The sequence below is a fragment of the Meleagris gallopavo genome, chromosome 14 (genome assembly GCF_905368555.1).
Source record: "Meleagris gallopavo chromosome 14, MGAL_WU_HG_1.1, whole genome shotgun sequence".
In the NCBI taxonomy this organism is placed as follows: Eukaryota; Metazoa; Chordata; class Aves; order Galliformes; family Phasianidae; genus Meleagris; species Meleagris gallopavo.
This window is the reverse complement of record NC_139417.1, coordinates 8,311,881-8,327,135: the sequence shown is the minus strand read 5'-3', so window position 1 is coordinate 8,327,135 and position 15,255 is coordinate 8,311,881. Positions and strand designations below refer to the sequence as shown.

The 15,255-nt window shown below is 37.4% G+C and overlaps 1 protein-coding gene across 3 annotated transcripts in view; it reads left to right on the top strand.

The window, feature by feature from the left end:
- ARHGEF3 (Rho guanine nucleotide exchange factor 3) overlaps nt 1–15,255 on the top strand; it is a 113,882-nt gene that overhangs the window by 34,605 nt on the left and 64,022 nt on the right. For 2 of the 3 annotated variants that reach the window (XM_085236205.1, XM_085236204.1), the window contains one exon: nt 3,452–3,518. In XM_085236205.1, the coding sequence (XP_085092331.1) occupies nt 3,452–3,518 (67 nt within the window). Of the gene's footprint in view, nt 1–3,451; nt 3,519–11,906; nt 12,048–15,255 lie in introns of those variants that run through there. The other variant, XM_010718490.4, reaches the window with a different exon arrangement.

The following is a 15,255-nucleotide window of genomic DNA, read 5'->3' as shown; positions in this document are numbered from 1 at the left end:
ACTTTAAATTCCAAGACAGAATTGCTAGATACATAATTACTAAACAAACAAATATAGCAATCAGTTTTTGCAAAACCTTTTAAAGAAAGATCAAGGTTTCATTTCCAGACAAGCATTTCTGATGATGCTGTATTAATGTGAATTTCAGTTTTTTTTTCTGAATGCAAGCAGTGCGTGGCGCAGCATAAACCTTGTAAGCCAAATAATATTTACTTTGGTCTTGATGGAAATGCATCTTTATTTTTAAAACAGTGCTCCCTACTGAACACCAGTGGACATCCTTAACCTTGTTCAATACTTTATCAGAATTTATGGCAGTATCTTGTTTTTATTGTATCGAAACTTCTCTAGTATACACTTTGTTTCAGGAAAGAAAACAACATTTTGATTGATTATAATTGGCCTCCTAAACTATAGAAATTGGCTCCTGTGTCCCTATAGTCTCTGTATTTACTGCATGTTTAATTCAGTGGCTCTTTCTCTCCAGCCTTTTGCACATCAGAGACTACAAAACAGTTTTTAGAAGCAGTTTGGTTAAAGACAGAGCCATGGCTTACAGATCATTACCAGTGTCAAAAGATTCAGCAGCCATAAATAGTTTCTCCAGTAAGATTTCAAGTTATCCATATTGCACAGCAGAATCCTAGGAAGCAAGCAGATGTAGGAGTCAGCATAGGGCCTTCAATAAATTTAATGATGCAGCATTCTTATTAACAACCCATAAAATCTAATGGTTATCCAAAAATAGAATTCTTGCAGTAGCTTTGTCTTTGTATTTAAAATATCAATTAGTAGCTCAGTAGACTTTATAAGACAATGGAGTATTTCTTTAATTAGCTTATACACTATTGCAATTCAGTGAAGAGTTATCCATCCAGTAAACAGAAAATACTTTGAAGTAGTGCACTGTAGAAAAAGAGAATATTTTACAAAGTCTGCAATTGTCCAATTGTTTTCCAGCATAGTTCTCACTGATCGCGATAGGCAGTTGGGAGGACAGATCAAAATAACTTTTAGACGGTGAAGGACCAAACTGAGAGCTGCACATGAGGTCTTGGTTTTGCTAGAACTCTACTTTATTATTTGAGGTATATTTGGGAACCAGAAGTTGTGCTTTCCTTGACTTTGATTTAGGGGTGTGTTCAACTGAAAAGTGCTGGCTCAGGACGCTGGCCGTGACACATGATTGCAATTAGCTGAGGTGGTTTCTAGCCATGGGAGAGGTGAAACTTCTAGAACAGTCTTTCAGTAAGATGAAGAGTACTTCTGTAGTTTCAAGGTAGGCTATATGAAATGGTTGTGACAGGAAATTACAGTTGATGTTTTCACTATTCTGCCCACGCGTAGACTTTGAATACCCCAGTGAAGTTTTCCTGGGCCAGCGTTGGGGCCCAAGGGAGCAACTGTTTCTGACACTCACGTACCATCCTGCAGTTTGAAAGGCTTCTGTCAACCCCCATAATGATTCGCAGCCTGATTAAAGGTCTCACAAGTACAAAACTAATTTCATTGCTTTCTTTTAATTTGAAAGTGATTTCTTTGTATTATTTATGGGGATCATATTTTTGAATGAATTTTGGATGGAATAGAAAGTAGGGAAGTATCAGACCGGTCACATGTATGCAAGTGAAAGTTTTTAAGAAATGATTTAAGGTGGCCTATTCAGTGATAAATGATTCTAATTCTTAAGTCTGATTTCTTTTGTGTAAGAGAGGGCTGTAAATCTAGAATGAAAAAGTAGTTAGAGAGTTTTGATACATCCTGTAAGTATCAGGCCAGTAAGTCTTGGAGGACCTGCAGTGAAAGATGCGTTTTACTAGCCAGGCACACTTTTTCTTAAAACTGTTTGTTGGGCATTTAATGCTCTTTAATAATTATATAGCCTTGAAGAGCTTTTAAATAATGATATAGCTTTAAATAGCTTTAAAAAGAAAGAAATCTATAAAAAGCACACAATGCTTCTTGGAAGATTGGAGTCTGGTTCTAGTCTGAGATCATTTGTGCGTGCTGCTGAACAAAATGGATGCAAAACACTGTTAGAATGATCAATGATCTGTGTAACTTCTTGTTGTTGATCACATTCTTTTCTTCTCATAATGCAGTTAGAGTTCCACTGAGGATCTTGGGTTAGAAATTGAATTTCTTAATATTTTAACTTGGAAAGATGTAGTAGGAGAACTTCTTAGTTGGACAGTCATCGTAAATCCACAACGTATACTGCAGTGTGCTTGAAATATTGGTGTTGTTTATGGCTAAAATTCACTAGAGTGAAACCTGACAATATTAATGCCAAGGCTACAGATCCATCTCAGTTGTTGTGATTGTAATATATCACGTTATTTGCACTGGGTTAACATCTAAAAATGTCTACAGTGACCTCAGCCCTATGATGTATCGTATGCAATATGAAAATGTCCATACATGCAGTATTTTACACCAAATATTTTACATCTGAATAGAGGAGACAGAAAACTAAGACAGGGATGATTACTGTCCTGACATTGCAGGACTTGGGGCAGAGTGTGTTGAAGTCCCTCAGGAACTGTGAAGAGCAGAAGCTGCTCCCAGATCTTTCATATTAGTGTAGTGCTTGAAGTGCGGGAACATCTGTCCTGTTACTGTTGGATGGAGAGAAGGTTTGACAGGCAGCCATTTAATTTGTTGTTTTTTAACCAGGTGCATGGATTCCTGTAATTTAAGTAATTGCATGGTTTGAGTTGCAGTATGCTCGGCACCTAAGCCTTGCCACCGAACTGTGAGTTGGTTTGGTCAGCTTCAGCAGGTCAGCCAAGCTTTGATCTGACTTCATGTGTAAAGTCTCAGCAATGTTTGCCTACCTTAGCAGAATCATTTAAGATCTTACTTGGGGATCTTAATGAGTGAAAAGCGCTCATTAAGAGTGAAGTGGATAATATTGTAGTTACTTTTCAGAAATAATTGTACAGTGATAATTATAGGGTAGGAAGAAGTTTTTGAATGAGTAAAACCTGAAGTCAGCTCCTCTAGTTGTTCGCATCACACATGGCTATGGCTAGCTTGCTTTGCTTGGTGCTTGGCAAAGCCTCGCTGTTGGGGCCCTTTGGTGGCCACCTAGCAGAGCTGTATGTGCACAGCCTGCGTCACCTGGCGCAACTGTGGCTTTGGCAGCACACAGGGTCAGGGCTGTCTCTGCTTGTTGGAAATCAGAGTGATGCAAAGTTCTTGCCAGACATCAAGTCGGTGTGTCTCTGAGGGCTTGTAAGGCTGCCATGTCCCTTAGCTCTCCATCTAAATTGAAATGTTTGTCTGAACTGAAGAGAGAAGCCTGTCAGGAGTACAGCCAAGGAAATCTAAGGTATCTTAGTAGCTGAATTCTGTTTTTCTTTTCTCCTCTGTCACTCCATTTTTGATGTAGAAAACATGACAGCTAAAAATGTAATTGGTAAATGCTTTTCCTTGTTTCATCCTGCAGGCCAAAACAACAGCAACAGAACAATTTTTCCTTGTTTCCTTCTACTAAAGGCTGGAATTTCAGAGGGGTAAGTTTGATGTTGTTTTAATATCTTTTTTCTGGTTCATCCTATTGCTGTGTGACTTAGCTGTTGAAGTATGATCTGTGAGTGCTGAAATCGTGGCAAAACGGCAGAATAAAAATCTTTCATTTTTTGACCTTCTACAGTGCTTTCTAAAAAAGCCAGGTTTTGTTTATGTGATTGGCTGACTTACTAAGAAGTATTTGGGGAGACAATTTAATGTAACCAGTTTAACAGTGTGATTTTAAAATGTGAAGTAAAATTGATTTGTTTTTGTATTTGAGAATTATTCAGCAAGACTGAAGCGACTTACACTATTTTTTAATTTTTTAAATTACCTTTTTTTTTTTTTTAAACTATAGTGTAGACGTTTGTTGAATTACTGGAAAGTTGAATATCTGTATTTTGCAGAAGTACAGGTGCCTGGATTTCTTACAAGGTTGGAGAGAATAGATTTTATTTCTGATTTGTTGGTTGGCTGAGCAAGGCCATCTGCACGCATGTGCACTCCCACAACAGCAGAATGGAAAGATGTGTGAAAAAGCAAAGCAAATGAAACTGAGAACTTCAGTATTTTTTTAGCAGTATCAGACAGTTTTTTCTATGTCTGTTTCAGGTTTGAGGTGTAGTGCTAACACAGGTCAATTCTTTTCAAGTCTCTCTCTTGAAACAGAGCCTTCTACTTGATCTATTGAAAAGCCTAAGGTGGTAGTTTTCAAATGGTAAGAGCATTTGCCACTTGTGTAAGTGCTGTAGCTTGGGATACAGTCTAGGAGTCACTGTGTGTTGCATCTGAGGAGTAGTGTTTCTGTAATCTTTAGGTCAAAATAAAGGTTTTTCTGCCTTACAAAATTCATTTTGTATAATAATAAATTACCACTACCTGTAATGAGAACTGACTTGCACTGAACCTAACAAATTTCTATTCAGGAGAGCATATAAATATGCTTTCTCTGAGCTTCTTCAACAAAGCATTTAGGTAAGATGTTATTGAAATGTGTTGTTGAAAGAATAAATGACATTTATAGATATACTGATCTATGGTGGTCATGATATGATAAGTGTTGTTGAAACTAGAAATATTTTTCACAATATCTGATACTGACTTTGGTATTTTTAAGTAGAGCACCCACTATTGTTTATTGTGAAAAGGATCTTCAAACCGCTTCCTTCGTGTATAGAAATGAGGATGTGTGGGAGTTGTCTGCCTTGTTATTTTTAAGGAGACTTATGGGACAATAACACAGACTTCTAGTTCCATAGCTTTAATATTTCATAAAATGCATAGTAATGGGCAGTTGAAGAGAATTATCCAAAATAAAGCACAGCATCTGGGGAAGAAGCTGTAGCAGTTGTTCCCTGGATCTGTTCAGATGCTGAAGTTCAGGCAGCTGAGTTCTTGACCAGAGAGCTCAGTCTCTGCTGACTTCTGCAGTGTGTCAGCATTAGCTTTGTTTGGATGGGTGGAAAAAGTGTGTTATGGAAAACACAATGAGTAGACTTCAGGTCACAAAGGTTTTGGCATGGATAGTTAGTGATAAAAGATTGTCTTTGATATCTTTTCTTAAGCAAGTATAAAGTCTTGTTGGGTAAATGAACTACATTAATATTGACAGTGGATCAGTGCCATTCTTGAGGGAAACAAACAAAACTGCTGAGATGACTTATTCATAGCTATGCTTTTTAAAAACATCTGTACTGCAAACTGAAACGCGAGATCATTTCAACAGTCACAATAAAACAGAAGCAAGTTGTTAAGCATAACATTATGATGTTTTATGAGTTTACCTGTCCTCACTTTGCAGTTGGATCACTGGTTTAGCATGTCTGTATCTCATGCTGATTAAGTGGGCTTGTTAAAGCATCAGCGAGCAAACACCAACGTAAACCTCAAAGAAAGATAAGAGGGCCCAGATGCTTAACTTTAACCAAGGGGAAACTCTTCTGCGCTTCTGTCTTCCTCCCTGTGCTTAAACGTATTTATTCATTTTCCATTTTAAGGTGTTCTTTTGAATCTCATGGTTTGATTTCCTTCATGGGAATTTCCATATCAAGATGATATCATTCATGTTTCTGCTAATGCTGTTTTAGATAACAGTAGCAGTTATTTCCAGAAGGTTAAGCAGCATTCTATGTGACAACAGTGAGCTGATTGTGTTTTTTTTTTTTTTCCAAAGGGTCTGACAAAATTCTTGTTTCTATGAGATTTAGGCTTAAACGTACCAAGCAATGCAATCTCTGTGGTGTATGCTGCTCCTGCGTATATTCATAATGCATCTGATTGATTTGCTCTCTGAAGGGATTGCACAGTCAGGCGCCCAGCAAATAGTGTTCTAGTGGAAAGGTATTTATGGAGAGAATTGTAGTTTCAGAGAGGAAGAAACACTGAACCTGTGGAGGGAGATAAGAATATCACAAACTTGGCATAAGTGTGATTGGAAAACCAGAACACAGGAGCCTAGCTGGTGGATGTGGTACTTGGAGTATAAGAGAAATAAGGCAAAGGAAGATGCTGGCTGCAGGATTGGAGAGAAAAAGAGGAGGAAGCTGAACTTCGGAAGAGAGAGAATCATGATGGAGAAAGCAGTAAAAGATGTACTGATAGTGTGAGAGAGTGGAGAGGGATATGAAGGAAGGCTAGAGTGTGTGAAAGCAGATGGAAACAAGGGCAAACAAATGAAAAACAGAAGCATCCTGTATTTGTGCAATCATGCACCTATAGGTGGAAGATATGAGAATTAAAGCTTCTTTTCTTCTTTGTAAGTTATGATACAGCCTTGAGTTATGTGCCTGTGTGCTATGTTATCCATAGTAAATGTAGTCAAGCTTATTTGTATATAATATCTGAATTCATGAAGCCTGAGAATCTCTCCTAAGGAGTCTCAGATTTTAATTGCTTTGTCTATCTCCCCTCCTGCTGCCTCAAAATCACCTCTTCTGGTTTCACCAGCAGGATAATTTTCTAGAGTGCCTTAATTATATGAGTGATGGGCTCATGCTACTAAAAGCCTTTAAGTGATTTACTTTTTCCTAATGATCTATTTAGATGTATTTACAAGAGTGGTCTGTAGCAGCTCTGCTGATGTGGCTCTTTGGGTGGCTGTGAAGGAACTGCAGTCAAAAGAAAAGCAGTTACCTGGTTAATGAGAAGTGCCAGGCTTGGAGGCATAGCTGAAGAGGATGCTGCTTTTGTCTGTGCTTATCACTGATTTTTCTCTATACTGTTCCACAAAGAGCTAGCATCACTTCCTGCATATTTTAAACAGATGTCTGAACCATTATGCTTGTTTCTCTTTTATTTCTCCTACAGTAACTTCAGTGCTAAAAATAAATCAATAGCAAAATCTAAACCAATATTTTCTACTTGAGACATTTTGAGATGTTTGGCGTGCAGTTGCCTAAAGACTGAAGATTTATTGCAACTGTGCTTCTTCATATGTCCTTGTTTTCTGTTTCCTTTCTGGTTTTGCAAAAGCTTCTAACCAAACTGCAGATATGGTCATCCGGGAGGGAAGCTGATCTAATTTATGAGAAGCTTGACATAAAAATGTGCTAAGCTTGCTGAAGGTCAATTTTAGGTGTGAGTGGTTTCTTTGCTAATTTTGTTTCAGGTATGTGTGTGGGGAGAAAAGATGTATTTCATGCCAAATGGGAAGAATTCCTCACTTTTCAGACAGTGTTTGCAAAACAGTGTGTGTGTTTTGTGCAGGCTGGCAGACTTCATTTGTTCCCTTCAGGGTACATGACTAAACAAAGTGCAGGTTCCTAAGAGAGAAGTTCTTTTTTTCCTGGTTTTAACTTGATGATTAATTACATAAATTACATTATCATGTACCACTGCAGAAAACACCTTTTGCTTCTGGATTCTGACAGGTTCAATGCAACAGACATTGCTTAAGCAATGAAGTTACCCATAGCAGAGGCTGTTATGGTAACAGACAGGCCTTTAATTGGACTTGTTGAAGAAAACTTATCAGCTAATGTCTGTAGATTAAACGTGCTTCAATACCATTATCTTGTAGTGAAGTATGAACAATATAAGACTAATGTAATTTTTTTAAGACGTTATTATATGCATTAAAAAGCACGATTATGTTTTTTTTCTCTTTTTAATGCACTTGCATTTTGTAGACATGATTTCAATAGTTTCCTCCTTGGAGTAAGAAAAGTGTTTCTTGTGTATAATGCCATTGATGCAGTAGGAGGGGGCTACTCTGCCAGGGGCAGTGCTGTTGGTGTCCTTGCTCCTTGTGCCTGCTCTCACTGTGTGCTTGTGTATTTCCCTCTGTGGACAGTCCTCTGATTTTTTCCTAACATTTTGCAGCTTGCTACGGAAATAGTAGTGGATTCTTGATCTCTGATCCATCTCATCTCTCTTTGAAAAGAAAATTCCCCATTTCTTTTTCTTCTTTCTGAGAGATGACGTATATTTGTGCTCTACTTGCTCCTATTAGATCTCTCCCCCTTTCTTCTTTCAGTGGGGCTGCAAACTCCTCCACTTCAGAGTTTAATTGCCTTAGCACTTCCCCTCCTTTAGTCTTACTTCAGGATTTCTTTTATCCTGATTTTGTGGAGGGACTGTTGTGCTTCTGTCAATGTTCGGGCCAGAATGCCTCTGATATCTGGTACTAGCAGTGGTAAGAAGCAATTCTGTAAGTCTTTCTGTGTTAGCATCTCAGAAGACGGATACTGTAAACATCACGCCTGCATTACAGGTTCAATGGAAGTCGATTTCCTCTGTAGTTTTGCAGTTCGTTCTTTGTAGCATTGCAGGGGTGGGGAAACTTTAAACTGTTCACAGTAGCAACACTGGAGACTGTAAGAGCATTAGAAATCTCTATCCATGATGCACTATTTGTAGTTCAGGACACTAGAGCTCATAAATTGGTCAAAGTGTACAGCTTGGATGCTGGTTTTTTTACTATTAAGGGAGCTGGCTTTGATGTCTTCCCAGCTTAACCTATGGGCGGAGCTTTAAATGTTTTATTTTATTATTGGTTTTGTTTTTGAGCAAACCATTGGAACTGTTGTTGATTAGTCACAGGGCTAATTTTTCTTGGAACAGCAAGGCTTATGTTGGCAAAAAAATAGAGATGCTATCAGAAATTCATTGTGTAGCTTTTGCGTAACTGGATCATAGTCAAGTCCATCTGTAGTTCCAAAACACACATCAGAATTATGGTGTTCTTAATGTATACACTGAATTTAAAATTTTTGAAGGATTTAAGAACGTATTATTCCAATCCGATGCATGGTTTAATTAGCACAATAATCAAGTTTTATCCACCATATATGATTGGGTGTAACTATGTCATGTCAGAAAGTCAGAATGTTTTTTTTCCAGCAAAACATGATTTGTAAATGAGTTCTTAGACCTGTGATAAATGGCTGCATCCTTTTGAAGGACCAGTGGGATGTGTATGTGACAAGGTTCTTCTCATACAGCAGTGCTGCACAAATCTTGTGTTGAGTAGACTCATAGGCTTTTTACATCTGCAAGACTTGCATTGTAAAAGGTATGATTACATTGATTATATCTTGGATTCGTTCAAATTAATATTGTCAGTTTTTATGATAACAAAAAATAATATATCTCTTTTCTGAAGGTTTATTACATTTTCATGTTATATTTTCACAGAATAGATATTTTTCTGGAAATATGCTGTATGCAGTCACTTTATTAATGCTGTAGGACTTTGTTTTATGGATCTCTCTAAGTGTTTTGTAACAAGTTTATTTTTGTTCTAGGTGTGATTTGTTATTTATATACTATTCTGTGTGTGCTATAAACCTGTTACACCAGCTCTGTTGCATATACAAACAGTACTGAGCTAGAAGCCATGTGTGATAAAGCAGAAAGGTCCAGTTGTCGTTCTGTTAGACCTAGTTTGATGTTCTGTTATATAGCAGATTTCCTGCCTTTAATCATAGTTTGGGTGTTACCTTGTACTCCTGCTGTCATTTACTGTTCTTTTCTTTGTTCGACAGCAGATGAACTTGACCTGTGCTCAATTTAACTCACACCAAACTCTGCCCACTTCTTTGTATTTGTTTCTCCCCACCCCAGCAGTGACTGCTCTTTGAGAACACGTGATGTGAAATCAGTATTTCCTATAACTTTATTTCAGAGACTTTCATTGTAATGGTTAGCAGCTGTTTTCCATCTGAACTTGATAGCATTTTGTCTGAGAAAACAGCCTTTTAGAACTAATCTGAAATATATGTTGGCATTTTAATTGTTACACTGTTTCAGAATAGCAATTTTAATTTAAATAAATATTGGGCAGAATGGTTGTACTAGTTATGATGCATCCAGTAGAACTTGATGTCATCGCAACCTGTTTGTTTTTTTAACCAAATCATTTGAAGGTCTGTTATTTAGTTTCCCAGTGCTCTTAAGTGTAAAAAATATAAAGTATAAATTTGTTGTAAAAACTTCCAGTTTGTCAGCACTTAAATTAGTTTTAAAGTAAATAAATGGGATATGCATTTGTAAATGCTTGAAAAATCACTATCTACTGAAACAGCTGCGAAATCCTCAGTTCTCTTCCTCTCCATCTGCCATTCCACAGGTTCTGATCTAGGTTGTCAAGTTGTATCTATGGCAGAAATCTATTCAAAGTCCTCTAAGGAGTAAAGGAGAAAGGAATCCAAGAAAGAACTGAAAGAGCTTGTAAGAACTTGGGAGCTGATGTTGGGGAAGGAAGTGGAGTTTCTTCTGTTGTTTTCAGTTGGAAGAAGCATTCTGAGTGGGTTTTTTGGTACCCACTTCACCTGTTTGTTCTTCCTGACTACTGAAGTGCTTCCTCTAAGACATCTCAATCTTAGAATGAGTTCTATTTATGTATAAAATAAACAAGATTCTTATTGAAAGCTAATGCTATTTTCTGTGTCCAGTAAGCACAGAGCAGACATAAATAAAGCTGTCTTTAAAATCTGTCATATGCCTAGTAAGAGCAATGTGATAGTGGTCTTTTAATGTCTTACTGAATTTATTCAAGGCTTATGAAGCAATGCTTATAACATGAACCTATTGTGATATGAGGTAAGATTTCAAAACTCTAAAATGCACACTTATAAACATTGATTACATTGCCTTTGATTAAAAAAGTATACAGTGGTGCAGTCACTCTAGATGGTGATTAATTGTAAAATTTTTTTGAGAGTTAACTTTAGCATCTCTTAGTCACATAATGCACAGTTAGAAAACAGCTTCAGCCTGTGCCAACACTGACTTTGGAAAGCTTTTGACTTTTCCAAATACCGTTTCAAGTTTTCAGTGATTAACAACCTTAAATATTCTCACGAATGTGGTCTAAGTTTCAGCTGTGTCTTCATCCAAAGCAGACTGTCAGCCTTGTGAAACAGTCATAAAATGAGGGCAGTTATGGACCCGTTCTAGGAAGGTTAGTTTACACAACACGACTGAAAGAAGAAGATGAGAGACCTTCCATATTTATGATAAAGAAATATGAATAAAATCATTTTTATTTGGGGCTGGCTGCCTCCATAGAAATGTTTAGGTCTCAAGAGTCTTAGGGAATGCTCTGTTTTGTAGGACTGAGCACCAACTGCCGAGGCAAAACTTTTGGGTTGTAGTTCTGAACTTCAGCATCTAACATTTAATCCTATGTTCTGGATCTTGCCCAGAGCTTTTTCAAAGTATTTATTTTTTAAACCTGGGTGAGGGATTACCAAATTCTGGTTGCAAAGGATTAAGGTTTCTTGTGATGGGGTGTGCTCTTCACTTGTAGAGAACTCCCACAGATAAAATCAGACGTTGTACATCCTTGACATGTCCTCAGATGAAAAATTTGGGCCTTCTGCCAACCTCATCTTTGGGCTCGAATTCTGGGCTGATTCTTTAACAGTCTTTGCTGAGCTATTCTCCTTATGCTTCTGTTAATTTAAGTGCTGTTTAGCAGAACCCTTAACTTCTGGAACACTGGATTTTTCTGTGAACTAGATGTTCAAAAGCTTCACCTAGTATATACCAGATGTTTATTTTCTGACTGAGGTATCTATATTTAGAAATAGATATGCTCTTTTGAGTTAAAGGCCATTGCAATTATTTGAGAACTGAGCATGTAGGAGGCAGACTGTGTTTCAGTTATTGAATCCCAAAGCTCCCCCAAGCACCTACCTACTACTTGAAACACATCAGTGTTGCGTTTACCTTTCCCATACCACTGCCATTCTCTTCACGCTGGCTAGCAATTTTTAAAGCACTTTAATCTTCAAAAAATATTATTCAGAGCAGTCTGCAAGGAAAAAAAAAAACAAGCAAAGCAGAGAGAGACGTGACGATATGTGTCACTCAGCTGATGATAGTACTTGTATGCTGCATGACAGGAAGCGAGACAAAGCTATGTGGCCGTGTGGGGAGGAGTTCCTGCCGAAAACTGAACGAGAAACATAGGGACTTCTTTGCAGCAAAGAGTTTTCACTGCCACACTGAAGATTAGGAAGCCTCCTAAATCTGAGTACAATACAAAGTACCTCATGGTGTGGTGTTGTTTTTTTGTGCATTATCAGGTAAGTGTACACTCAGGATCACGCTACTTTTTATTGTTTGCTTGCATGGCATTGTACTAAGTTGAAATTGCACAGATAATGCTTCCAAGTGTGGCAGGATTTAAAACTGTATCAATGAAAAAAATAGTGCTTAGCAGGAATGTTTCCTTCTGTAAGAATAAAATTTCTAAAAAATGTATATAAATATACTCTGTTATTCCTGGTGAGATAGAGGATGGTTTGGTTTTCTCTATGTATTGGAATTTTATTGTTGTGGGACCATCGGGGTTGATGTGGTTTTTTTTGTTTGGTTTGTTGGTTTTTTTTTTGGGGGGGGGGGGTTGGTTGTTTTTTTTTTCATTAGTCCGTATAACCATAAATATGTAAATTTGTCTCTGCTGGCATAAAACCAATCATTTTTTCTGATTTTTTTCTGATGCTAGAATTCAAATGGGAACATTTAAAACTATATGGATAAGTTTATGCATTGCCAAAGTGAAAGCTGTTAACAGATCTTGTGTAATAGTATATTTGCAGAGCATAATTACTGTGCTTGCATGTGTGTGAAGTATCACCTGGAAAACTATCTATGCTTTTAGACTTTGGATCTTGGAAAGCAGCAAGACTGATAATAAATACAGAAAATGGTTAGCATTTAATTCTTGATTATTCTTAGTGATGACTTGTGTGGGATTTTAATTTTGGCCTATTGGTTACAAATAAGAGTAGTGCATTGCCATCATAACTAGACATCTAACTTTGCAGCTCTAATCCTAAATCAGTATCATCCTGCCACTGGCTGCAGAGCCTCTTAGTTGAGAAGCGAAGTTGTTTCAAAACATTTGTGCATATGTTGAATAAAACCCACTTTGAAGTTCTTAAAAATAAAGGTGATAAAAGTGAGAAGCTGGAATGTGAGGCAAGGCTCCGTTCAGTGGCCTGCATGCTCTTGTGTTTGCTGCAGAGAATGTGGTTTAAATATACAGAAGCTTAAAACTAAATTCTTAATTGGATATATTGTGTTTTATGTTCCCTTCAACAGAATTTTCAATAGCGAGGGAGATGGTTTATGACAAATTTACTGCTCTGAATGTTTTTAAGGTCATATGTGCAATGCTTTATGTGGTTCTGACTTACACTGTGTTTATGAGACATATATTGAAGTTGCAACAGGCTCAGAAAGTTTATCAAGATCGTCTGAGAAATAGAGTTATTCAATTTGTGAAACTTGCTTTAATAAATGTTATGTATTTGATTTCTCAGTGTTTATTAAATAGCTCAAGAGTGAGGCTGCTGATTATTAACCGCTGTACTGTACAATTGATGTAGTCTTTTTGGATGTATTTAATATTCATATTTGCTGTGGGTACGTATTTTGGTCATTGCTTACTCAAAAATATACAGCAGAGAAATCTAATAAATGTAATGGTTGTCGTGGAATGCCAGGGAGGATGCATGTCGGTCAGTGATGTAAGGTCATGTAGATTCCTGGTGTATTACGGAGCTCATGTTGAAAACTTTCAAGTTGGGTGCATATTTTGATTCCTTTGCTATCTACATCTTCCACAATCATTGCAAACATCAGCCCTTTGTCAATTTTGATTGAAACTGGATAAGAAAGCACTTTAAAAGAAAAATAATTCTAGAATCAGGAGTATCCATGGATATCCGCTAATTTTACACGAGCCTTGTTTCCTGAGAAATTGAGCTGAAGTGTTTTTGTGTTTGGGTTTAATATAAGTGAAAGACAGAAGTAGAAATAACAGCATGTGATTTTAGTGAAAGATTGATGTTTTTATCCATGCTGAAAAATCCATTTTCGGTGCAGCCATTTTTTCCCATCTGTGATGCTGGGAAGCAGCACTTGAGGCGCTTGGATCCAGCGCCATAGAGGAACCTATCTATGGTTTGAATGGCAGAGCAGCATAATGATGCTGAATGCAAGAGGCTGAGGGAAGGCAGACCAACAAAGAGAGTAAGAGCAGTAAACGATGACTGCAATTTATGCAAATGTAAGTTATTAACAGTCACATGGAGACATAGCTTATGGAAATTTTCCTTCTGCTGTATATGGTTCTGGTGCTGTGCACAGAAACAGCAAAGTGAGTTCTTTTTTGCAATGAAAAGCTCCTTGAGACTCTTGAAGTTCTTAAAAGAGAAAAACTAAGAAAAAAAAATCACTAGAACAAATCTGTTTTTCAAGTGAGAAAGTTTCATTGTGATTTTCATTCCACGAACAAAAGCCACACACAGGTGATGCAGGTTTGGAAGCAGAAGTAGTGGCTGACAGCTGTGCTCATGTTCAGCTGAAGCCAGAGGAGTTCACTGCTGCCCAGACAGGGGAGGTCTCAGGCCATCAGGAGCACAATGACTTAAGGGTAAAGTTAGACTCTAATTTTGTTTTATTCTTGATTTCACAACTGGGTCTATAATAAACTCTCTCAATGTAAACTTAGAAGGTGAGGAAGCTCATCCTCATCAGGTCAGCGTGATGGAGATGTGGGCACTGTTTGTGCACTGACTTCTTTTATCACTTGGGGCACAATGCCTCTTAATTTTTATTTCTACACAGGCAAATTTAGAATCCCTGGATATTGGTTGTAATTGTTAGTTAGAAGCATAATGATTGTAGCAGTCTTCAAGTCTGTCTTGAAGTTCTGGCTTAGTAAAGGTCATGTAATTATGATTGCTGATGACTCATGTAGTGAGGAATTCTCTAGGAGAAAGAAGTAAAAATATATTTAATTTATTTATCTGAATTTGATTCACTTTGTGGCACACTGAAGAAGTTTCAGCATGTTCAGCTCTCTGCTAGATTCCACTGTCTGATGCTCTCCCCGTCTTCTGAAAAGGGGAAGGAAGAAGGTTTAAATTAAGATAGAATAACTATCAGTCCTCAAACAAAGCTCTGCTGATCCTTGTCCCTACAGCATCCCGTACATGCACACCCATTTCCTGTTGTTTGTGTTAAACACACTGAATGTAATTTTGATTTCATTGTTCACTTTGGTGTTCATTTCATATTACATGGAGTGGAAAATCTTGACTCCATTGTGACAGTGCTGTAGAAATAAAACTTTAATTTTTGCTCAGACAGAGATGAAAAGGAGCTGCTATTTTGCCAGGCTAGCTTCCCAAGGTTCAGTGATTGTCTTAGGAGTTTTCTGCTCTGCTGTAACAGAATTAGGGTCTGTCGTTTTTGTTGTGTTTTTTGCTTGGGATACCAAGA